General features: G+C 27.4%; 1 protein-coding gene and 1 long non-coding RNA gene across 3 annotated transcripts; both read right to left on the minus strand.

Annotated features, from left to right (window-relative positions):
• Nucleotides 1-9,161: 9,161 nt before the first annotated feature.
• LOC111313521 (uncharacterized) lies at nucleotides 9,162-10,042 on the minus strand. Its single transcript, XM_022914208.2, has one exon. The coding sequence runs from the start codon at nucleotides 9,741-9,743 to the stop codon at nucleotides 9,414-9,416; it is 330 nt and encodes a 109-aa protein (XP_022769943.1). The 5' UTR covers nucleotides 9,744-10,042; the 3' UTR covers nucleotides 9,162-9,413.
• A 1,734-nt stretch (nucleotides 10,043-11,776) lies between these two features.
• LOC111314528 (uncharacterized) lies at nucleotides 11,777-16,119 on the minus strand. Of its 2 annotated transcripts, none has more exons than XR_016332639.1 (2): nucleotides 15,168-16,119; nucleotides 11,777-11,907 (listed from the first exon to the last, which is right to left on the minus strand). It is a non-coding gene; the product is annotated as an uncharacterized LOC111314528 (long non-coding RNA). The 2 variants fall into 2 exon arrangements; XR_016332640.1 differs by lacking the exon at nucleotides 11,777-11,907 and adding an exon at nucleotides 11,946-14,911.
• Between the last annotated feature and the right edge of the window lie 10,151 nt (nucleotides 16,120-26,270).

A 26,270-nucleotide genomic window follows, 5' to 3' on the forward strand; every position in this document is an offset into this window, starting at 1 on the left:
ACCTAAGTGAACAAGAAGTGATTTATAATTTACTTTCAAAAATTAAAAAATGGGAAATGGTTTATGATTTCTATCATAATGTCTAGATCCATAGACCTATCACTAAACATTGACTTGAGGAGTCACCACCAATCTTTTTATTTAGATACGATTAGCTACCTAACTGAATCTGTCCCTTTTTAAAGAAAAATTTTAAGTTTGACTTAGGTATTTTTAAAAGGTAGATTCAATGCCTGTGAAAATAAAACTAGGTCCGAGAGTACGGTTACGTGTGAAGAAGATTATAGCACTCTCACAACATTCATAAAAAAATGGTACCAACTCGATTTCGTGTTATCCATTAAACTTTAAAAACTTTACCAAGTAATTAATTATTAAAAATTATTCTTAGTTGATTCCAATACTTTTGGTAAAAAATTAAAAAAAAAAATTTCACCTCAAGAATATACAAAAAAAAAAAAAACTATCGTTTCTCTTATAGAAGCTCCGTCATTGGATTATTTAACAAAAAATTTTCAAGAAAGGAAAATAGAAAAACAAAAAAGGATAATGCTTAAACCTTTGATAAGGATCTCTTTCATTATTTTGTTTTATTTTATTTAAAAAATGCATGCCTTTAGACAAAAAAATTAATACTTTCAACTTTTCCTTAAAGCATTTTGAAATTTTTATTTTTTTAAAAAATTAATACTTTCAACTTTTTCTCAAAAATACCTTTTTTAAAAATTTTATTTTCAAGAAAAATTGATACTTTCAACTTTTTTTCAAATATACTTTTTTTGAAAATTTCATTTTTAAGAAAAATTGATATTTTTAACTTTTCCTCAAAATTGCTTTTTAAAATTTTTATTTTCAAAAAATATTAATACTTTCAACTTTTTCTCAAAAATACCTTTTGAAAATTTATCTTCAAGAAAAATTGATGCTTTCAACTTTTTCTTAAAAAAGTTTCTTGAGAAATATTTTTTTTTAAAGAATTTATTTTCAAGGAAAACTGATACTCTTAACTTTTTCTTAAAAAAATATCTTTTAAAAATTTTACATTCAAGAAAAATTGATACTTTCAACGTTTTCTTAAAACATCTTAAAATTTTTTTTTATTTTTTATTTTTCAAATTCACTCAAAAAGTAATAAATAAATCATAGGCAAAAAAAAAAAAAAACCAAAACAAATTGCAGCTTGGCTCAAGAAATTCGCTGTGGCTTGGCTTTACACACAGAAGATGGCTCAGCTTGTGGCTCAAGCTTGACTTGAAGATGTGAGCCAACAGCTCGGGTGGCAATAGAACATGGGCAGGGTTAACAAAAACATGCGGGTCAACTGAATTTTTAGCAAATGAAATGGCATCATTTCACGCCAATATAAAAGCATAAAAATCTACTATCACCATCCGATTTCCAGTTTCTGCCCATTTTCACTAAATCAGTAGAACACAGTCGCAAAGTTTAAAGGTTTCCAGATTTTGGTGCCAGTTCTGCCCAACGCCGCTGTTATTGGTCACCGTCAACCACTATTGTCGATGATCGTTCAAGCCTGAATTTCACTCAAAAATTCATTTTAGCCTCCTCTTTCACATGGTGCAGTTAGTTTATCACGAAAACGTTTCCAATTTTGTAGGTCAAGTTTTTGAAGATCATGGGTTCAACCTCTCGAGTCTCCCTTGTTGAGTTGTTGTTGCTCCTTTGGCCACTGTTTCACAATATGTCTTTCTTCTTTTCCTGGGCTATCTTGTAGCAGATTTGGAAGCCCCAAAAACCCCCAATGAGAGTATCTACTCGAAACCCAGATAAGGTTTCTTTGCTTCTAATTTTCCTTTTGGTTTCTGACCTTACCCTTTTTAGCTTGGTATTGGCAGGGATTATTGAGAATGGATAAGCGTTTGTTAGAGATTTGATGAGGGTAATGACAAGTTTTGGGTGCGACTGGATGAGCCTCATCTGTGGTACAATCATGGTTCAGCCTCGTCTACGATGCGGGCGGTGGTTCAATGGTGCAGGCTTAGGTGATTATCCTGGCTCACTGGTTGTCTCCTTTTTGTGTGACTGTGGTGCTTTCTGGGTTTGCAGGGACTTAGCCTAAGATGGTTCTAGAGGCTCAGGTAACTATATTTATGATTGGTGAACTTGGAATTGACTACTGGTTTTTGGTAGTGATAGAGGTAGTAAATAGGGTAAAATTGTGGCTTCGGTGTGGGCAATAGTTGACTGGTTTCTGGAGACTTTAGGGTGGTATGAGAAGGCCTCTGGACTACTGTTGATGTTTCTGTGTTAATGGTGAATTGTGGGCCGTTATTGATTCTGTCTGCAGGTTTGTGGTTTCTTAAGTACTGTGTATGGTGTTGAAGAAGGTAGGCTCATAGAAATATTGGTTTCGATCTGGGACAGAGGTTCTTGCAGTGGAATTGGTGTTGAGCTGTTGGGTGGTTGCTGGTGGTATGGACAACAATAGGGAATTGGTGGTGGAAAAGTTGATTGGATGTGTTTGTGATTGTGAAATTGTTTGCAGAGAGTTGGTGGAAAAGTTGATTGGATGTGAGGCTGGGTTGATTGCAATGGAATTTAATAATAGAGCTATGGGGTGATGGTAATGACAGAGAAGACAAAGATGGGTGAAGATCATGTTTTTTGCTTACCCCCATTGTTTGGTGGTCTACAAATGGATTAAATAATCAAGATAAGATAGGATCTCAGTTTAAAAACTAAAAATCCTATCCCTTTCGATCTAGATTTTAACTTCAAGAAACAATTGAATTTTAAAAAATGAACCCACCAAATCTTATCACTTCTTTTATCTCTTTTTTTCAAAATTTTTTATCTTTTTATTTATTTGCGAAAATTTATGGATTTTTATTTTAATAAAAGGAAATAGAGAGAGAAAAAATGTTTAAAAAAATCATTGATTTTATATATTAATTTATTGTAAGAAACGTTTCAATAAAATTTTCGTCATGAAGTTCATATAAATAATATATATATATATATATAGAGAGAGAGAGAGAGAAAAGAGAGATCAATTTATATTAGTGTAAATGTTACAATTTGTTTTATCTCTAGATCAAAATGACTAAATATAAATGTTATGAATTTAATTTTGATTTAAAAATAAAAAAATATAACATTTATATTGATGTAAATAAATCCCTTCTTATATATAAATAGAGTTTATACATATAAATGGTGATTAAAAAGAAGTGCCATGGATTGAGCCAATTCCAATTGACATCCCTAAAATTTTTCTCAAAGTCTTGCTCGACCTACCCATTTAAATGTGTTAATTTAATTCTATTAAAAATATTTTAAAAGTAAAATTAAATAAAAAGCATTTATTTAATAATAAAATATCCTCCCCAATAAGTTTAGGTTTGAACAATCTTATCCAAAAGATTAATCCAGGGCGATTTAGGCATAGATAGATTTAATGATTATGATGAGTGTATTAAAAATTAATTGATAAAAAGAAATTGAAGGCCAATCCGCCCAAATCCCACTCATTCCCCAAAATTTTGTTTTAGTCTGACTTTATTTGATTAAACATTTTCAACTTTATCAAAATTGAAAAAGTCAACCGTAAAAGTCATGCATAATGCTCCTCATAATTATATAGGAGGCTACTATAAGCTTTCCTCAACTTCATCTTATCAAGGCGGCGTTCAGTGTGTGTGTGTGTGTGTGTGTGTGTGTGTGTGTGTGTGTGTGTGTGTGTGTGTGTGTGTGTGTGTGTGTGTGTGTGTGTGTGTGTGTGTGTGTGTGTGTGTGTGTGTGTGTGTGTGTGTAAAATAGATTTTGATTCGTGTATAACACAAATTAATTTTATTTATTAATTAAAATATTTTAAATTTATAATATTATTAATAAAAGTTTATTCTATTAATAAATTGAAATCTATTAATAAATTGAAAAGATTAGATTAAAATATTTGTTAACAATTAAATACCAATTCATAAGACAATATGAATGTTACCTATAGATAAGAAATTACCTTAGATCCAAAAGAAAATTTTTTGGAATATAATTGATTTTCACCTTTAAATATGTGCAGTTCAAAATTAATGATTAATGTAAAAGATCCTACTCAAATTACAAAAATGTATAAAACCTACTTAAGTTACAAAATAGTAAAAATTTAATCTAAAAATTATTAAATTAAAAAATATTTTTTGATTAAGCACAATTTACTATCATTACCTTCACGAAAAATAATTTGTGGTTCAATATTTTTGCGCACAATTATGTTATCACTTTTTTGACTCGAGAAAAAAAGTGTTAATATAAAAATTTAAAAGACCAATATAAAAATGTAAAAATAGTAGCAATAATACAATTATTCTCTTTACTCTTTTTTTTTTTTTTTTCACTTTTCATTTAGTATAAACATTATAATAAAATTAACACTTACATGTTAGTATAAACATTATAATAAAAATAACACTTACATATTAAAAATTATTATCGAAAAGTTTCTTATGTACAAAAAATAAGAAGAAAGATAAATGATTAACCAATTATTTAGTAGTTAAGTAATGTAAGATGCTTATTTGGCATGTATTTAAAATTATTTTACATGTCATCAAATTAGATTATACATATAAAATTACATGTAAGTAAAATTTATTAAATAATCTTATATGTTGTAATATAATATATAATATGATTGCATAGAGATAATCAATTTCAACACCACTACTATACCTTTTGAAATTTTAATTTTAAGAGTCTTGCAAAATGCTACTCATAATCAAGTAAAGCTTAGTCATTATCAAAGCTCAATTATTTTCCATTTTTTCTTGATAATATTCTTTATTCTTCTTTTGTCTTTTTCAATGCATCCAGAAGGGAAAAAAATGAATTTGGAATATTAGAAAAAAAAAAAGTTGTAACTTGAGAAAGAAAAAGACGTTTTAGGTACTAAAATTTTAAATTTAAATTTATTGGATATCATTTTTTAAAGATAATTTTAGATTAAAGGATATAAAAACCTCTTAAATTATAATTAAAAAATCATCCAAGCCCTTATTTTTTTTATTACAATCAATTAACCCTTCCAATATTTATTTACATTCAAAAACGTTTATTTGGATGAAAAAGTTAACATCTTTAATTTTTTTTCAACTAAAATAAAATTTCATATAATATCAATAAAATAAATGAAATTTTACTACATTGCTCAATTAGTATATGAGAAAATTAAATAAAATAATTTTTTTTCTATTTTTTCTTTCACTTTCTCTCTAAAATCCCTCTAAGGTAGCCTTTGGTACCATTTTCAAGATTATCATGGTAATGTAATCATCGAGGTAATTTTATTACTAAGGTGATCTTATCATTTGTGATTTGAAATCATTTTATTTTGTTAACAATCATTAATTCCTACAAATTAAATATCATTGTATTCGATAATACTAAAAATCAAATATATTTTTTATTTAAAAGTATGAAAATAACTATCTTTATTGTAATAATTACACAAGTTAATTGTTTAAAGATAATAATTCATAAAACATAATAATATTTTATTTATTTTATAATAAATATAATTAAATTATTAAATTATTACATATATTTATTAAGTAATCTAATTTTTATAATATAAATTATATAAAAAATATTTGAATTAGAAAATAAAACTAATCTATTAAAATCATAATAAAAAACAAAGACATTATATTATATATAAAATATTATAAAAAATAAAAAATATTTAAATTATTTTTAAATTTGTTATAATGAATATTAATTTGAAAATATAAAAATTTATAATATAAAATAATAATGATTATAAGAAAAATCAAATTTGTAATTCACATATTAAATGGGTAATAATGACTATTACTAATTTTACATATTATTTCACCTTGATGATAAAAGTTTCATATATCACTTCACCTTGAAAATAAAATTTTTTTATCATTTTAAATGGGAATTAGATCATCCTCTAACAATGATTTAATCACTCTCGATGATTTAAGATCACTACTATGTAGAATCACCAAATATTTACAAAATACTATCATTTAATTATCATATGTAAATTATTATGATTTTTGAAGTGATCATCCCATACCAAATGTTACTTAAGAGTCTAATTAACTGTAATTCAGTGATTGCTTAATTCATTTTTTTTCTATGTAAGTAGATTTCATTCAATTAAAGATTCAATTAAATAAAAATAAAAGATTAAGGATTTGTTTGATTATAATAAAATATTAAGAGTTTAACTGATTATTGAATTATAATTTAAATATATATTTTATCTTTTAATCATGATTATATAATCAATTGAATTAAAATTTGAATTTTAATTAATTTATGCATTTATTTTTAAAAGGTAGTATTTGATAAATTAAAAATTAAAAATTCTAATATTTATAATTTTTTTATTCTTCCACTGTAATTTTTTTAATAAAAAATTTGAAGAAATTTTAGAGCTTAGCACTTACAAATCGTGTTGATTAAGCAAAAGATAAAAGACAAAAGGTAAGAGCAAAGTTACTTTAGTTTATGGTTATTTTAGCTTTTGCAATTCCCACTAAACGTATGATTGCTAATATGAGATGTGAAGTTGAAAGGTATAATATTGCAACAGATTTTTCCAAGAAATAAACATAGAATGATGGAGCATTGTCATTAATTATTACTATTTTTTTTAAAAAAAATGAAATGATAAAATGAAAATGATTTCAATAAGTGAAATGCTATTTCATCCGTTTTTTTTTTTTTTTTTTTGTTCTATGTATGTTCAACTCTTTCACACATAAACCTCCTTTTTTTTTCTTTTCTTTTTTGAAACAAAAAATGAAAATTATTTAAACACATGACACCATATTCATTGTTTCATTTTTAATTGTTTGAGAGAGATTAAGATTGTATTTGTTGACATTTTTTGTCAATTTATGTCTTAAACTATCAATATATATAACAAGGTATGTCTAAATTATACAATAAAAAGATCTCATGATAAAAATAAAAGGAACAAGATCAATTTATATCAATGTAAAATTTTTTAGTTTTAAATTTTTTTCTAATCATTGATTTCAATAAATTTAAGGAATGAGAGAAACAAGTAAAAAAAAAAAAGTTTAATCTCATTATTAGTATCTATTGAAATCAATGATTAAAAAAATATATAAATTTTTTTTATATTGATATAAATTGATCCCTCCTCAAAAAAAAAAAAAAAAAAAAAACTTATAGAATAAAAGAGTTAGTAATCTCACACATAATTTTCTTTAAATTAAAAACCCATTGTCAACATAAGAATTAATTATTACATATTTTTTCCCTTTTTGAAATTCTATGGAATAATATACACTTTCCATATGTCAATGTTAGAATAACCTAAATATAAAACTTACATTAGATTACTCTAATTAAATTTGAAATTCATGTTTTAAACTTTCAACTTGCACACGGACATATGTGGATGAATAATTGATTCCACTTGTTGGAAAGCTACAAACAACTCACAAAATTGAGATAAGGATATATATGGAAAAACAAAAAGATTTATCTGAATTAAAGAATGAGTGTTTGCCAACAAAATTGGGTGAGTGAGAATTTAAGAAAAATCTGAAACCAACCAAAGTACCTTCTATTAAAATTAATTGTATATAGGGGGTCTTTTCAAAAAAATTTGTATATAGGGGTGGCACTCACTCACGACCATCAGCGCACGTTAGAACTCCCATTATTACGATAAGAAACATGGAGTTGGAGCAGTTGACTCTTATTGTTTTTCATTTCCCACTAAAAATGGACATAACCCCAACCACATCATTTCTCCTTTGAGTCTTTCTCAGGACTCTTACCTCATTTGCACACTTAATGCAAATCCATTAGGCCCTCCTAATGATTACCAACTAACTGGTTTTATTGTTTGGGGATATGGAAATGTCAAAGGAATTCTTCAATTTGACAATAATCATAGCAAAATTGCTTTCAAACAATAACATTTTAATATATATATATATATATATATATATATGCTATTAAAAATCTTAATAATGGAGCGTAAAAAGTTAAAAAGCAGCACTTTTGAAATTTTGAAAAAATAAAAATTATTTGTGTTCCTAAATTTCCCTATCCTTCAACCAATTCCACAGGCATTTCAACATTTGAATGCAAATTTTGCACACTTTCTTTGTACCTAAATATATAAATAAAGATCATTAGGCTGCCTAATCACTATTGACAACATTATAGTAATTGATTTAATTTCATTGCAAAAGTGCTCTGAATCCAACTTGAAGTGTTTTTGTCCTCAAGTTTGTCTTTTGGAATCAACGACGTGGTAAGAGATAGTTGGTGTCTGGGAAAGTGGAGGCTTTCATTTCAATGTTCTGTAGATTTGATTCGATTTAATTGATTATCAAATTAAGTGCATACAAATATATGGCCTATAAGAGTTAATCTTGAGGCGATTTGTAGACTTTTAAGCTCATTCTCTCCTAATAATTTAAAGAGATTCTTTTTTCATTGAAAATTAATTTGTAGTTTAATTAGTACATTTCTTTGTTGATGGATTTTCCTATTACTTTCTTCAAAAATTCTACATTTTACGTTGAATTTGGAAGATTTTTTTTAAACATTTCGCAAAATTGTTATAAATCAATGATTGAAAGAAATTGTCATCGTGCATGTACTTGATCAAAAGATAATGCTTAAATGGTGATAAAAAAATAATATTTACTTGTAGCAATGATACCCGGCAGTGGTGAGCTAATAAAAATGAAAACCACATATCACTATTCACCACTCTACTGAAACATTTTTGTTCTCATTTTTTTTTCATAAGTGCCATTACTTTATTGTTTCAAGCATATAAGATTAGGCTTCTGGGTTCTTTTTCTATTCTAATTCCAGCATAATAAAATCAGTATTTAAATTTACTTTGTTGGATAGTTGATTTATAATTCAAGGAATCAAAATTAAGAATTATTAAAATCAATATAAATTAATTAATCAAAGAGCCAACAAAGACAAACTCTTGATTTTATTCAATAAGATTGAACACCTAAATTCACACATGGTAATTTGTTCTTTTCCACATATATATATATATATATATGTGTGTATATTTATTTATTTATTGATAAGGGAAATTACATGGGTCACAATCCAACGGCCCAAAACAAAATTAAAAGGAAAAAAAAAAAAGCCAACAATTCATAATTTTGTCAATCCAGGCAAAGTATCTAACAAAGAACACACAGCAAAATATAAGGGAAATTACATGGATCACAATCCAAAGGCCCAAAACAAAATTAAAAGGAAAAAAAAAAAGCCAACAATTCATAATTTTGTCAATCCATGCAAAGTACCTAACAAAGAACACACAGCAAAATTCCCCTTCCTTGATTGATTGCCCAAAAAGAAAAGAAAAGAAAACAATTCTAAGATTTACTTGTATCTCATTTTTACAACAAGATTGCATACCGCAAGCTATCACTCACCATCAGGTGATTCATCTCTGAAATTTGAGCAAATTCACTTGACACCCAAACTCCATCAGCTCCGTTAACATGGGGTTCAGAGAAGCAAGAAACTAAAGAAAGAGGAGCTCTAACAACGCTGCAAATGACAGAAAGACCATTCCAGGAACCACGGGATCTTCCGTCAATGAAAATTGGCATCTCAGCTCCATTATTGTTATTACCTGCACCTCCAAACATGTTCTCATCGGCCACTCGGGGGCTCTTTTTGATGTTTTGCAGATTTCGTCTCAAAACTACCAGCATACGCCACATTTTTTTTTCTAGTTTGGGTGTTTCTGGCAATGGTAAGAGGCTTGATTTCAGGAATTCGGATTGGGGGTGAGAGCTTGGAAATGGAAGGCTACCTTTTGTAAATAGGTTTTGATAATGGCAAGTGGTGGTGGTGTTTTTCCTTGTCAGTGCCAGTTTTTTTCACAAAAGGTTTATTGGGTTCTTTTTTAAGGGCACTTTTTTTTCACTCATGTCTTTTTTTTTTTTTCTATAATTTGTGGGGTCTAGTTTAGGCCAACATGCCGACAAAGTTGCCTGATATTGATATGGTATACAAAGCTTTCCATGGACTTTTTTTTTTTTTTTTTGTTCTAATATCCATCTTTTGAAGCGATAGAAAATGAACTGATCGTAGCAAATACAATTTAAGGTTCCTTTACAGTCCATTTCAGTACATACGAACCCAGAAAAAAGAGAGCTACCAAATGTAATCTTAGAGACAAAAAGTTGAGTCGAGGAAGATCTTTTATTCAATCCAGGTTTGAGCTGTCCCAATTATTGGTAAATTTATCTGATCAATAGAATCATAACTGGTTTGAGAGTTTGGATCGAATCCCTATTTTTTTCATAGATATTTCCATTTGGTGCATATTATATATATGTAATAATATCGATTTTTATTACAGTAACGATGATGAGGATAATGTGTAGTTAAGGTTAAGGAACTCTTTTATTTATGGGGACCCAAATTTGGACTCCCTCAAAGGAGTAAGAATCAATTCCCTGTAGTAGCATCCCTTGATGGAGACCCATCATCCATGGCTCCACTCATAGTGTTTCTCTGCACTCATTCCATTTTATCATCAACTTGCAAATGCAATTATGCACATATAGTTGCATTCCAATATATAAGCATGGATTCCAAGAAAGAAACAAAAAGAAATTCAAAAATCATGGGCTAAAGTCTGGTGAGCACTTACTTTGGAGATAAAAAAAATGGCCTACAAATGTGGATTAAAATTGAATCTTTGCAATTGCAATTAATTTTGACACTTATTGTTGAATATATATTTACAATATATTTCATATTTCATAACAATAATCATGGTTGTGTGTGACAACATTTCAGTCATACAATTGTTGTCATTTTCAAAGTGTCATCTGGTATTATTAGCCCACAGTTTATACCGTAATTGAGAAACAACAAACCAGGGTTCACAATGTAAATGAATGACTTTTTCTTCCTTGTAAGTTGAAACCAAGGTTCCTTGTATTTTGCTTTTCTTTAGTTCATGGGAATAATTGTTTTGGGGAATATATAATATGAGAAAGTGATTGACAAAAAGCAATTTTATTTTTTAATTAACATTATAAATATAAAGCATCCATATTCAAGGAAGTTCGTAACTCACGAACTTTGCTTTGATTAAAAAAATCAGCTGATTAATTTACCAGGAAAACCCTTAGTTGGCTGCATATATCAATCTCCATTATATATACACTCATTTGAACTAAACGGAAAATGATGAGCTTTGAGTCTCTTTCACATTTTTTTAATATTATCTTCCACTTCATTTATGTGTTGCTTGTGGGAGAACACTAGAATCATTAGTGCACCAACTGATCGCATGATTTGAGTTCCAACATAAAATGATTGTGATGTTATCTGCAAAATTTTTTAAAAAATAATAATAATTAATTATTAAATCTAGCAAAATGAGGCCTATTAATTAACAAGAAACTGGAAGTCAAAATTTCACTGTCCTTTAAGTCAATTGCAATTCGAAGGAGCTCATCATTAAACAAGTGAAAACCTTTAAGTCAATTGCAATTCGAAGGAGCACATCATTAAACAAGTGAAAAATATTATTCTAGACGGATTTTTTTTTGCCACAATACAATAGAAATTAATTTAACCATAGAAATTAATTTAACTAGAAGGATGCTCGGGTTTCACTCCAAATTTATTATTAACATTTGATTAAATTAATTTATAAAAATATAAAAATATTTAAAACGATAATGAAATAAAATAAAACATTGAACAATTAAAATTAAGTAACAAATCTCGTAAGTTGGGTGAATAGTATCAATCTTAGCATTTTATGTTTATATGTTCCCTTCCAAGGCTTAAAATCACAAAATGTTTAACTCGGAGTAAGCTTTATACTTTCTAAAGCTCCATTTAGATGGGTAATGAAATTATCTGCAGTAAAATTAAAAACAATAATAAATGCACTGCAGTTGTGATTGAAAAAAAATTATTATAGCTACGAATGAAAAAAAATTTCAATGAAAACTTTATGGTAAATGAACTTTATTGGAGTTAACATTTAAATTCAACAGGTGATGCAATAAGTTTAATCACATTACACCGAAGATACCATAGAATCCAAATGGGCACTAAGTTAGGTGTATATAGTTGATCTTCAAGTAGTGCTTCACTCAAAACTCTAAATCCTCTTCTGGTGGAAATTTTCCACACAATTCATCACTAAAATGTTAATGAGGCAAAGAAGTAAAAGTTTTTAGCAAAAAAAACAAATATTGACTACAACAGTTACGGTATAGACCACTTAAGCAGATGAATACTTTTAGTTACTTTTCTCTTATAGCAGAAAGCGTTTCTTTTTCCTTTTTTAGCATTTGAACAGATCAAAGCCTATAATTGTTGAAACATGGCAAAATGGAGTATGAAGATATAACCATCATGGAAAAGAACATGAAGCTTGTACATGGCAGATTTTATTGAAATATAAGACTAACCTTACAAATAGCCAATGAGATAGTAGTAAGCCAAGCTTGCACAAAGAGAATGTTATTCTTTTACAAAAGCAGAATGTTTTGCGAAACTAAAGAAGCACAACTAATATCTTTAACAATAATCATTAGGTATAACATTTGCTAAAAGTTTCAATTTGATTTTCTAACTCAATAGATAAAAAAATTATCCGCAGGTCCTTTAGCACAATTGGCATACAAAAAGCTAGTCTTTGCTTCAAATTTGCTTGAAGTAATCCTCATTTATTGTGAGCCTCATTTTATTAAACTATCCTATTAGTATGAAAAAAAAATATCAACATAGCTAAAACAGGTAGAGACAGTAGTATCTTGTTTGAGGTCAAGCTTAGCAGTACTAATGAAACCCAGAATTCCTAATTCCCAAAAAAATGCTCCAAAAAACAGCTTCTTAAATTATCTCAAACAAACTACCTTAAGCCTATCATTTCATGGTAAACATGGTGATGAGCAAGAGAGGAAATAGAATTATAGAATTTGAGTGAACAAATTCCATTTATCATGCATACTATTAGTTCTCTATCTGGTGGATAAAAGATTGCAGCAAAGAAACAAAAGACAGTCTCAATAGACTATTTTTGTGTGAATGCTACTTTATATTCTGTTGTCGAATTATATTAACTTAAAAAATAAAAACCTGCAAAAACAACTTGAAAATTTAAGAGTTACCAAAAAAATGTGTCAATGCTGAAGATTAGATTCAATCACTTAAAGCCCAAGAAAATAAAACTAACATTACATTCACATAATATGATATAGTTGAAAATTTGTCCTTGGAATGGGTCTTAACTCCTCATGAATCCTTACTATATAGCTTTACACCAATAATGAGTTCTTGAAGAACATCTAATAAATGTTTTAAATATCCTAAAATGAGTAAATATATAAATTTTAAATAGTTGAAAAGCAACTTACCACAATAATATTTTTGCTCGAGATCAAGTAGTGGCCTATCAAATGGTAGAGTGATCGATTTTGGTTTCTCATCCAAAGGTTTGAAGTATGGTAGGTAACTCAAGTTTCATCGTGATACACTTTAAATGTTAAATCTTTAGATTTTAATAAAAATATTATGCTAAATCTATAGATGGGATGGACATTTAATTCAAATAGACAAAAATGAATATCAATTATGCATGGTAAGAAACAGAAGCCTTAAAAAATGGAAAACACAGAAAATGTCTAATTTTTTGCATATTGTCTGGTAACCACTTTGGACAAAAATATCTGATAGAAAAGCAACATATCATTAGTTTACTTATATAACCAAAAAAAGCAGCAAGCAAACAACAAACTTAGTCATGGATTCAATGTGATTATTGAGCCCAAACTTCAACATTATATCTTTATACATTGTCTGGAGAATTAAATTTATAAAAAAAAAAAAAAAAATTAGCTCAAATCAATAGCAGTAAATCCTAAGCTAAAAATATATGATCCTTAGAAACAAATTAAATGCAGATATTGGATCACCTGCATTGACTTAGGTCAAGTCAACTAAATTATCCTGAAAATACCCAAAATATCTACGTGAATTAGGATGATTTTCATTTACATATAGAAAATTAATATGAATTCCAACATAAAAAAATTCACTGTAAGTCTTCTTCAGGCACAAATCATTGCAAAGAAAACAAAAATTTTAAAGAAACTAATAAAGAAAATACCAAAATAAAGCATAATTGAGATTTTTCAACAAAATTAAATTGACAATAGCAATCAAGAAACATGTATGGACTAGGGTTAATTTTGTTTTTGTTATATAAAAGCAAAATCTTTTTGAAAAAACATTGATAAAATTAAAAAAAAAAAATGAATGAGACAGGAAATTAAAAAAAAAAAGAAAAGGTAATTTGCTAAGTGAGGATACCAAAGAAGTGTTGAGTCGTGTACATTTATATGTTTTTTATCTTTAATAAGCATATATATAGAAAATATTTTTTTTTGTCTTTGGTTTTAGATCAACACTTGTGTTGATCCAATTTCAGAAAATGGAATTTGAGATTTTTTGAAAGAGATAGGAATTAACTTACAATTAACTATAAATAATTGCCTTTATTTTATCAATAATCCTAAGAAAGTGAGAGCACTACACTACCCAACATTCATTTGGGCTTGGGATAGATTCAACAATCCAACAGAAATCAAAACACTACAATTTACAAATACATGCAACATGAATCTAAGAAACCTATATGAAGATCCAAATGACTCCAACTATAGGGATTGTACCCAATAATAACCCACAGAAAAGAGTTACAACTTGTTGAATCCATTGTGGCAACATCATGGCATGAAAGTTTCGAAATTATGAATTTCTTGAATTAAATATCACCAAGGACAAAAGAAGATAAGAAAACGCACTTGGATACCCTCAAATGCAGCCTAATCTTTCAATGCATCAATTTTGCCTAAAAGTAAAGAAACCGACAATTCAACAAAGTATTTGAGATTACTAAAAACTTCAACGAATAATTACACGTTTTACATTCAAATTTGCCTTATTTCAGTAATTATTATTCTAATTAAACCTCAAAAAAGTTTTATTAGAAATTCACAAATTGGAAAAAACTGATTTTTTTTTCCTATAACAATTGCATGTAAAGCAAAACAAAAAGAGTATATAAAACATGCAAAGAAAATTTAAAAAAAAGTAAGAAAAATTACCCATCCAAAAACGCCTTCCTCTTCCTCCTCAAATCTTCTCGCTTTATTTGGCAACTACCTTTGTCAGATGGTTTCCTTCAATTTCGCACATCAAATGGCCCAAAAAACGCATCCTTACAAAAAGAACAACATCAACATCAGAATATTCATTTAAGGTAAAAAGAGCAAAGAAATGAGGTAGATGATTACACAACAGCAAAGCTCCAACAATTTGAAGAAAGCTATAAAAAAAAGCAGAGAAACTATCATAGAGGGTAAATATGATGATTCTTCGGGCTTTGCTTTTTTCTTTTTCCTTTTTTTAGTTTTTTTCTTGTCAAAAAAGATTAAATCCAGAAATCCAATCAAACCCAGCAAATCCAAGCAAAGCCAAACAATCGCCAACACATCAAAGATCAAAGTAAAAATAAGTGCACACAAGCAATTACAAAGAAAATAAAGTTGTAAAGAAAGAAAATGGGCAAAGGTTTTTTTTTTTTGTGGGTTTCTTTTAAAATTTTTCTAGAGTTTTCTAGTTTCTCTTATAGGGTTTGGGCTAAGAAGCTGCATTGTTAGAGGTGCGGCAAAAGGTGAAAGCAACAGTGGCAGACCACCAAGAACACTGGGTTTTATCATTTGACTTTTGGGCTTCATTGCAAGTTTTTTTTTCCTCTTAGCTGGGTTTGAAACGAAGAAAGAAGGAGTTTGATTTTCGATCTTTTGAAGAAAATTTATAGAGAGGTTTTTGAGAAAAGGAGAAGAGAAAGGCGAAAAAGGGTTGGAGATAATCTATGGTTTCTAAGGAGATAATCTATGGTTTCTAAGTTGCTTAGATGGCAACGAAATAAATTGCTAATTGGTTAATCATTTGCAGATACGGTACTCAAATGAATAATAAAAATGTTGAGTTGGCAAGCAATTGGAATAAATTACAGTAATAGATATCTTTTATATATAGGTATAGATATCAAGGTTATTGCTTAATGCTAGAATAAAATTTTATTGGAATTATCAAGTTCATTTTTTGAAATTGCATCACATCCACGTATGATAAAATAAGATGAATTGAATCTATTATATAAGTACAAAATTATCTTAAATATATTAATTATTTTTAATTTTTTGATCATTTAAAAGATATTATTCTTTCTTCAATAATATCTAATCTCTAATGTTCCTTTCACTAAGATTTGAATCCAAATGAAAATTTGAAAATAAAACAAAGAAAAAAGAGCTAAGGCCCACTAATTTTTATAACAATATCTTTAATTATTGGATGAGACACGCTAAGTTGGTTAAATGGTCAAAAAAGTTTTTAATTGTTTAGAGAAATTAATTGTGATAATCATTTACTAATTAAACTTAAGATATCAAATTTAAAGATAGGTATTGACTAGGTCAGAATTAATAATGTTTTGTGGAAAATTCTTTGAGACTGCTCAACAATAGGGAACGAGGGAAATGTGGACTAATTTTTATTGGCTCTTATAAACAAAAAAAATTTCCACCAGAAGAAAGAGAAAGTTGACTCAAATGTCAAGATATCAATCTAAGAAGTCTGAATTTCAGAATGACTCTAAAGTATTAAAAGTGGATAATAATTAAAGTATATACATTTATATAATTTTGATTAGTTGTATAATAAGATGTAATCTTCTCTCATATTCTATAAATTTCAACTATTTCTAATTATTATAGAATTTAAATATGAAACCTTCAAAGTTGGATAGATTCTTAATCATTGGAGTGTCCATTTGAGATTAATGAAAGTTGTCTTGTAAAGAAATATAGAGTTTATCTTTTTAATGGATTTGTGTTTACAATTAAAAATTATTATCGCAATAAAATATGTGTCATAACTGTTATATATCTAGAATAAATTAAATCAATTAATAAATTAAGGTTAAATACTCATTTGATTTTTGAATTATATTACTCTTGTCAAATTAATTTATGAAAAATAAAAATTTGTAATCAAATATTTGAAGTTTATTTTCCTTACACATTTTTATCATTTTGACTAACACTATTAATTAATTGGTTGATATAATAAAAAACATTTAATGAAATCTTGACATGTGATAAAAAATATTATGTCATTTTTTTTATTTTTGTATTTAAAAATAGCAAAATAAAAAAGATCGTTTTTCTTTTAGTTTTTTACTGGGTACTCCAATATTTTTCATTGAGAAATTTCAGTGAGACACCTAAAATTCAGTTTAGTTTTTTTTTTTTTTTTAAAGAACGAAGTTTTTGGCCCAAAAAATACACTAAAACGTGAAATATGGTTTCCTACATTAATTGGATCAAAGTTAATATGCCCATGGGCCCTTCTTGCACAACCATTTCTTTCTCCATCTCTGAAAACAAAAGCGAGACAGGAACAAAATCTGAAAATCAGTGCATCACCTCTGAAATACCGAAAACAATACATAGGTCAAGTTTCAGAACAGAACAATAGAGAAAACACTCCTCACAAAAAATTTTAACTTAGCCAAAGAAACCTTTATTCTTGTCAGAATTCACCACTTTGACTTTATCAAATTAATTTTCATTTATTCTAACTGATCTTTACCATCTTGTTTATTTGATAGTACATTTTAGTTTGTTGTTGGAAATTGTTTGAAACATTTGTTTGTTACGTTATTCTCTTCTTTATTGAAACTGGGTTTATGTGAACTGAATCTTTTTATGAATGTTCAAAGCTAGTGAAGGGGTTTAAGCCACTGAACATGTCGATAAACTACTTGACATGATTTTCCAATTTAGAGTCAGTCAAAAGGCCTTTTGGTCAGATGCTGAGAAGTATGTATTTACCATGTTTCTAAAGGGTAAAACCAAAATTTAGAGTCAAAAGGCCTTCTAATTTTCCAATTTAGAGTCAGTCAAAAGGCCTTTTAAATATCTACCTATTAATGTTACTTTCTTGACAACAGTTTAAGAAGAAGCTAACTTGTCATGCAGAACAACTAGAAGGATGGAGCGTCTTCCTCGGGGTGTTGTTTTTAACCTATTATTACTATCTAGGCTTCCTATGACAACTTTGGTACAATCAAATCGGAATGCCGAGCCTGGCGCAAGAATAATGTAAGGCTCAGTACTTGCTAATAAGCATTTGTCACACGTGGCTGAGAATGATCCAAGCATCACATCATCTTTCAAAGTCATTCAATTAAAAAAAAAAAAAATATTAGTGACAATTTTTTAGTAATATTTCACTTACAAATGTCATTATCTTTCATATTTTTATAAAATTTAAAATATTTATTATTAAAACGTTACTAAATATTTAAATAATGATATTTTTATTTAAAAATATAACTAAAAATTTAATATTAACGGTGTTTATTGATTAAAACGTATTAAATAATTTTATCTTAAAAATTTACATGAATATTGAAGATATTTTTGGTATAAAATAACTTGAATAATCTAGTTAAAAAAATGAATAAGTGATAACTAAAGTTATTTTTGACAAACAACGCTTTGAATAATCTTTTTATAAAAAATTATATGCGATTATTAAAAGCGTTTTCTGCAAGAAACGTATTTAATAATTTCACGAAAGAATTTCACAAGATTATTGAAAGCGTTTTTGATCAAAAACGCCTTTAATAAATATCCTATCAAAATTTAAGGATCATATAATTACTAACCATAAGTTGATAGGTTCAATCCCTCCCTTTAACTTTTTTTGAGTTTTTAAAGGGATTATTTGTAATAAACTATTCTAGGCATTTTCTGGGCTAAAATGCCTTCACCAATCAATTTTAAAATTTTGGAATGAGAATATTGAAGGTATTTTCGGTAGAAAAATGCTTTTAATAATCCATAAGAAAAATATAGAACGGATTATTGAGGTATTTTTGGTCGAAAGTACCTTTAATAATCCAATTAATAAATTGTCATGAAGGATTATTGAATGTGATTTTGGTCAAAAATGCCTTCAATAATCTCTATAAAAAATTTAGAATGGATTCTTAAAAGCGTTTTTGACCCAAAATAACTTTAATAATCCACATAATAAATTTTTAAGTGGGATTATTGAATGCAATTTTGGTAAAAAATGCTTTCAATAATATTTTGTTAGGGATTATTCAAGGTGTTTTCTTACTAAAAATACCTTTAGTAATCCTATAAAAAAAACTTTGGTTTAGTTATATATGTGAAGTCAGTTGTAAGTTTATGTTTAGAAAACATTTGAAGTAAGTTGTAGGTTTATACATAAAAAATATTTGGTTTATATATGTGATACTGCAAATTACATTTTGAAATTTACATTATGAACATTGTTGTATTTCAATAAATTGATCACACATCCGAATTTAAAACTGATAATGTTACCATATTAATATAATATACTTTTCTCAAATAATTGTACTCAATATATGTGTATTCATATAAAATAAATATATACCAATAATATTAAACCAATTCCCTAATCTACAAACTTAAATTATCCATTCAACATGGCATGTTAAAAACATTATAACAAATGATCCTTATGTATATACATTCAACCAACAATGTTCAACCTCAAAGTTTATCAATAAATGATAATATATACTCACACAATTCTTTACGGATTTCATCAAGTTCCTCTATCATAAAGCTTTCTTTACTCTCCCATTAAAAAAAATATCAAAAGTAAATGTTAATAAATGAGAACATAATTTAGCTTTTTATTTTTTTTTAAGATATAACAACTTTATGAAATTTATACTAACCTTAAATGGTGTGATCATAAAATCATATAAAACTATCTCTCACATAAAATGAAGGACATAATATCCACATTCAGTATATCCGAATTGACAAGGTACTTGAAAATTAAATTGAGTGAGTTTTGAAAATTTTATCTACACAAACTTAGCATAAAAGAATAAATTTCACATTTACCGGTAATGACTCATATTTTTTCTTTGCCTTCTTATCAAATGCAGATATTACGCTAAATTGAAAAAAAAAATTGCTTAATACATCAATAAAATTACTTATGAAAAAACAGAAAATATATATAATATCATGTAATACCTCTTTATAAAATTTTAAATTTTGAAGTTAGGCATCGCCGTTGGTTAAGCTAAATTAAGTAAGTATGGCGGTAAGAATTTGATATCAATCACAATAAGCACCCAATGACGATTGCAAAATAATAAAAATAATAAGCACTCAGATTAAGCATCATATCAGATTCAGATAAGGTTGGAATAATTATTTGTATGAATATAACTTATTGTGCATTATATGGAAGCAAATAATAATCAGTCGATTTTTTCATGCATTTAATCACATGATTAGCACGAAAAGTGACTGTGCCACTCTGTTCACTAATGAAGTTGGGGTTAACGAATCTAAATCTGTGGGTCAACTATCTTGCCTTGACCTCTGTATATAAGAAGCTGCACGATAACAATCAACAATACTAGTTAGTAATACACCATAATATAGATTAATACATATTGAGTTTACATATTTATATTTATAAGCTAACCTCATATAAGCAATAATATCAACAGCTGATATTTCATCCAATTCACAAAATTCTTTAACCTCATCCACACCAATGTAAGAAAATGATGGTTTATCAAATAACCCTTCCTCAAACTTAATGGTTATGCAGTTTCCTCTAGATAAATGATCGAGTGAATAATTAGATAATTCATCCATGATAGTCATACTTTGAGTCTCAACATCCTACTATAATATATAATGAAATATAAGTATTAAAATCAAATCAATAAATATAATAAAAAAATTAATATTAAACTTATAAATAAAATCATACTTCATAGTTGGTAGCAGAGGTTGGGTTTCTTACCTGACTTGCAACAAAAACTTGTCCTAGATGGATGATGCTATCTGACTAGCCTACAGGCATTTTATGTTGCATTGCTGTTAGCATGGGTTTCCAAAACAACGATTCTTTATTGTTGCTCATTGAGGTATTGTTTCTGATCATCAGTCATTGCTGTTTTTGCTTAATTATTGCTTCATATTGTGCATTTGTCATTCACGGGATTTTGGGTTGATTACTAAAAAACTTTGATGGTAACACAAATTTACCAACCTCATGAACTCGATCAAGCCTTTCTTTAGCTCTCAATGCTAAAGACAATGGATCTTCACCATATTGAGTTGCCAGTTTACCAGATTTAACTTTGGCAGCATAATCATCCTGAAAGACAATAATAAGATGGGCTGTAACAATAAATCTATATAAGCTAGTATAGAGTCATGCATATAACCACAATGCCAATCATACATGATATTAAACAAATAGTTATACATAAAATCTTTTTAGCCAATTCTTCGATTACTTCATTTGTAAAAGATCTATCTTTTCATAGATGTCATTGTTCCAGACATCCATCTAGAAACTTCAATGCCAGAGCTCGCTGATTCCTAATAAATTACCACAATATAAGAATAAGAATATATGAAATGAATGTTCATAAATATTTATTTATAAGTATAAAATAAGTGTACGAATACTTACAAGCTCATACTTCACATTTGTATATCCCTTTCTCGTTGTCCGATGGTGATATATTTGTTTGGCCCAAATGTTCATTTGATTTTCTACAAAAAAAAATTACGTCAATCACATATAAAGATATTGAATATATTGTATAAAATCTTATAAATAATTTTTTTGGTAATGGGTTTGCATATTAAAAAATCTTCTGATAGTCGATCTCGAACAAAATTTCTCCAATCTTCAATACTTATTACATCTGCATATGATGTAGGTGAAACAACCAATACGTCACCTTGATCAGTGGGTGGTAAAATATATTGGGTTGTCAATTTACTTTTAAAGTCTCTGAATGTATTTTCAACATATTACAACATAATCTTTTTACAGTCAATTGGGATATCGAACCATTCTTAAATAATTTAACACAATTAGTATGAACACATTGAATTTCAATTAAATGATCATTTAACAAATTTTATGAAATAGTTGAATAAATATACCACAACCGACTGCCATATACCATCATTTAGATCATCAGGAACTCATCACCAATTGGTGTATGTAATTAAAATACTACTACGGACAATGGCACCAATATGAGTAGCCAACTTGGTAGCTCCATTAAATATAGGTTGCTCACTTTGATTGAAGTCTACGTGAATTTTTGTGTCACTCACTTTAATTTGTTTATTTCATCCCCTTCTTTTTTTTGGCCTATAGGTGTGTCTTGTGCATGTTCAATAGAATGAGAATTATGTTATTCGGAGTCTAGAATATTCATGATTTTGATCATAATTATACGAAATACACCAAAATGATTGTCTAAATTTAACACTGTACGTAATAAAATACAACCAATATCATACTACGTACAGAAACACCATTTAGCAAACCAATCAGCAATGTGTTCAGAAACACCATTCAACAAAATAATATCATACAATACCATTCAGCAAACTATAATATTTAAAGAAAACTACACAGAAACAGCATACATGCAATCAAAGGTGCTTAGATGACTATGGTTATAGTGAAATGAATAAAAATATATATGCATATGTAAATAGTAAGGAATCAAAAAAAAATTCCTTTATCGAATAATATAAATAATATAGTAAACAAAAAAAAAAATATATCGATAAATAGAGAAGTGAGCGCCGTTGAACTGTTGAAGGTCGGTGGCAACAATAGAGATAACGAAACCAAAAATCAATCTAAAAGTATTTACGGGTTTGGTTTGGTTGATTAATACAGCTTTTAATCATTCTCTATACTTGTAATTTGTGATTCTGATGTTCAAGATAGGGGAATGAATATAAAAATTATAAGTGAAGGCTTTTTTTGGCAAAAACGTCTTCAATAATCTCCTTCAAATTTTAGTAGGAGATTACTAAAGGTGTTTTTTTTTACTAAAAGACACCTTTAATAATCCTAAAAAAACTTTCAAAGGAAATTATTGAAGGCATTTTTTGAGAAAAATACCTTTGATAATTCTGTACAAAAATTATTGAAGGCATATGATGCAAAAAATACCTTTAATAAATTTTTCTTAAAAATTAGAGTGAATTATTGAATGTGTTTTTAGTAAAAAATCACCTTCACTGATATTTTTCTAATAAGAATAGAGAGATTATTAAAGGTGTATTACGCAGAAAACGCTTTCAATAAATTTATTCAAAAATTTAAAGTGAATTAGTGGAGGCATTTTTTTAGAGAAAAACACCTTTAATAATCTCATTAAAATTATTGAAGGTGTTTTATATTAAAAGACGTATTTAATAATCTCAAAAAATTTTGAAAAGAAAACTATTGAAAGTGTTTTTTGAAATTGAAGACATTTTTTAAAAAATGCTTTCAATAATTCTGTACAAAAATTATTGAAGGCATATGATGTAAAAAATACATTCAATAAATTCCTTCATAAAATTAGAGCAAATTAGTGAAGACGTTTTTCTGGAATAAACGCCTTCAATAACGCCCTTAAAAATTTAGTAGTAGAATATTGAAAGCGTTTTCTACTAAAAGACGCTTTTAATAATCTCAAACTATTTTTAAAAAAAAATTATTGAAGGCGTTTTTTCTCAAAAAATGCCTTCAATAATTCTGTACAAATATTGTTGAAGGCGTATGATGCAAAACATGCATTTAATAAATTTCTATAAAAAATTAAAATAAATTATTGAAGACGTTTTTAGTAGAAAATCGCATTCACTGATATTCACCTGATAAAAATAGAGATAATTATTAAAAGCGTATTATGCAGAAAATGCCTTCAATAAATTCTTTTAAAAAAGTAGAATGAATTAGTAAATGCATTTTTCTGGAATAAATGCCTTTAATAATCTTCTTAAAATATTGAAGGCATTTTCTACTAAAAGATGCATTTAATAGTCCCAAACAATTTTTATAAGAAAATTATTGAAAGTATTTTTTTCTCAACAAATGCCTTCAATAATTTTGTACAAAAATTGTTAAAGGCGTATAATGCAAAAAACACCTTTAATAATTTTCTCTTAAAAATTGGTGTGAATTATTAAAGGTATTTTTAGTAGAAAATTACCTTCACTAATATTCACTTGATAAAAATGGAGTGAATTATTGAAGGTGTATTATACAAAAAATACTTTCAATAAATTCTTTCAAAAAATTATAGTGAATTAGTGAAAGCGTTTTTCTAGAATAAATGCCTTTAATAATGCCCTTAAAATTTTATTAGTAGAATGGCATTTTCTATTAAAAGATGCCTTTAATAATCTCAAATAATTTTTTAAAAAAATTATTGAAGGTATTTTTTGAAAAAAATACTTTCAATAATTTTGTACTCAAATTATTAAAGGTGTATAGTGCAAAATATACCTTCAATAATTTTCTCTTAAAAATTGGAGTGAATTATTAAAGACGTTTTTAGTAGAAAATCGCATTTATTGATATTCACTAATAAAAATGGAAGGAATTATTGAAGGGCTATTATGCAAAAAATGCCTTCAATAAATACCTTCAAAAAATTATAGCTAATTAGTGAAGGTATTTTTTTGGCATAAACGCTTTCAATAATCCCCTTAAAATTTTACTATGAGATTATTGAAGGTGCCTATAATATACTCAAAAAATATTTAAGAGAAAAATATTAAAGGCAGTTTTTTAGTAAACGCCTTCAATAATCTGGTCCAATAAAATTGTCTCTAAACTTAGTGCATCCAATCACCAACTTCAAGCTTCATTTTTATTATTCTACTATTTCTCTTTTCAGACTAAATACAATTTACTTTTCTTTTCCTTCAGCTTTTAGTATTCGAGCTTTATCTTTTAGAACCTTATTTTGAATATTAATTAGTTATTTACTTTAGCTTTTACTTCATTCTACTATTCTTTTAGCTTTTACAATTCGCGATATTCTTTTTTGTTTAAAAATTTCTCCAAAACCCACATTCCTTAAATACCCATTTGGAACCTATCATCCACTTCCCTTTCCCTTTCATTTTCTTTTTGTTCTAGGTTTCCTCTGAACCTATTTTACCTTATTTCAACTCCAACTACAAATACTCTAGGGTAATATCTGGGTTAGCAGTAGAGTTTTAAATGTTTTATATCAGGCAGCTGAGAAAATACTTCACAATAAAGAGTTCTGGTCTTTTGTAAGTACTAGTCTTATTATTATTATTTGTTTAAAACATAGTAAACTTAAGTATTTTACATGTTTATTTTCATATAAATTATTTATATAAATTTGGTCTAACAATGTAGCAAGTACTAAATGGATAAGAGTTTGATATTAAAATCAAGATTAAGTCAATAGTACAGAGATGGAGTAAAAATTTTTCTTAATTTTGTATTTAAGAATACAGTTAAAAATAATATGATATTATGCCCATGTGTGAAGTGTGCTAATATCGATTAGCAAATGCATAAAATTATTTTTGAACATTTAATTTGTATTAGATTTATCTCGTGATATGTTAATTGGTATTTTTATAAAGAGTCTGTACCGTCAAAATTTTTCACTAGAATTCCTTAGACTTCAAGGGCTTCATAATACCAACATGATCCTTTTATAGCAGATGACATTGAAGGCATATTGCGACATGCTTTTAACATTCATAACCAATATTTTCATAATTCATCTACCTAAAATGATGGATTAATCAGTCCAATGTTGAAATGAATGAATTTAGTGAGCATGGATAGGTGTAGGTGATCAATAACCTAAATGAGAAGCATCAAAGTTTTATAGGTTGCTTGAGGATATGAATGAAAAACTTTATGAGAGATCAAAGCATTCAAGGTTATCTTTTTATGTTCATCTTTTTCACTTGAAAAGCTTATGTGGATGGATAAGAAACTCTCTAACTTTATTATTAGAGTTTATGAAAAAAAAGTTTTTTTTTTGCAAAAATTGTTGAATCTTGTAAGGAATCAAAAAAGATGATCAAGGATTTAGGTATTGGATATAAGAAAATTCATAGTTGTCCTAATGATTGCATGTTGTATTAGGGTGATAAAAAAAATCAAGAATCTTGTCATTTGTGTGGTATTTCTCATTGGGTGGATAAAAACTTTGATGAAAGGTTGAATAAGGATGGTGATGAGGTCTATGTAAAAAAAAAAGCCTATTAAGCTTTTATGCTATTTTTCATTAATACCAA

This window comes from Durio zibethinus, chromosome 23, assembly GCF_047325235.1.
Source record: "Durio zibethinus cultivar Kanyao isolate XHJ-2024 chromosome 23, ASM4732523v1, whole genome shotgun sequence".
NCBI lineage: Eukaryota > Viridiplantae > Streptophyta > Magnoliopsida > Malvales > Malvaceae > Durio > Durio zibethinus.

Excerpts from the sequence above, each read along its gene's own strand:
- LOC111313521 (XM_022914208.2), bottom strand. The coding sequence starts at position 9,743 with ATGTGGCGTATGCTGGTAGTTTTGAGACGAAATCTGCAAAACATCAAA.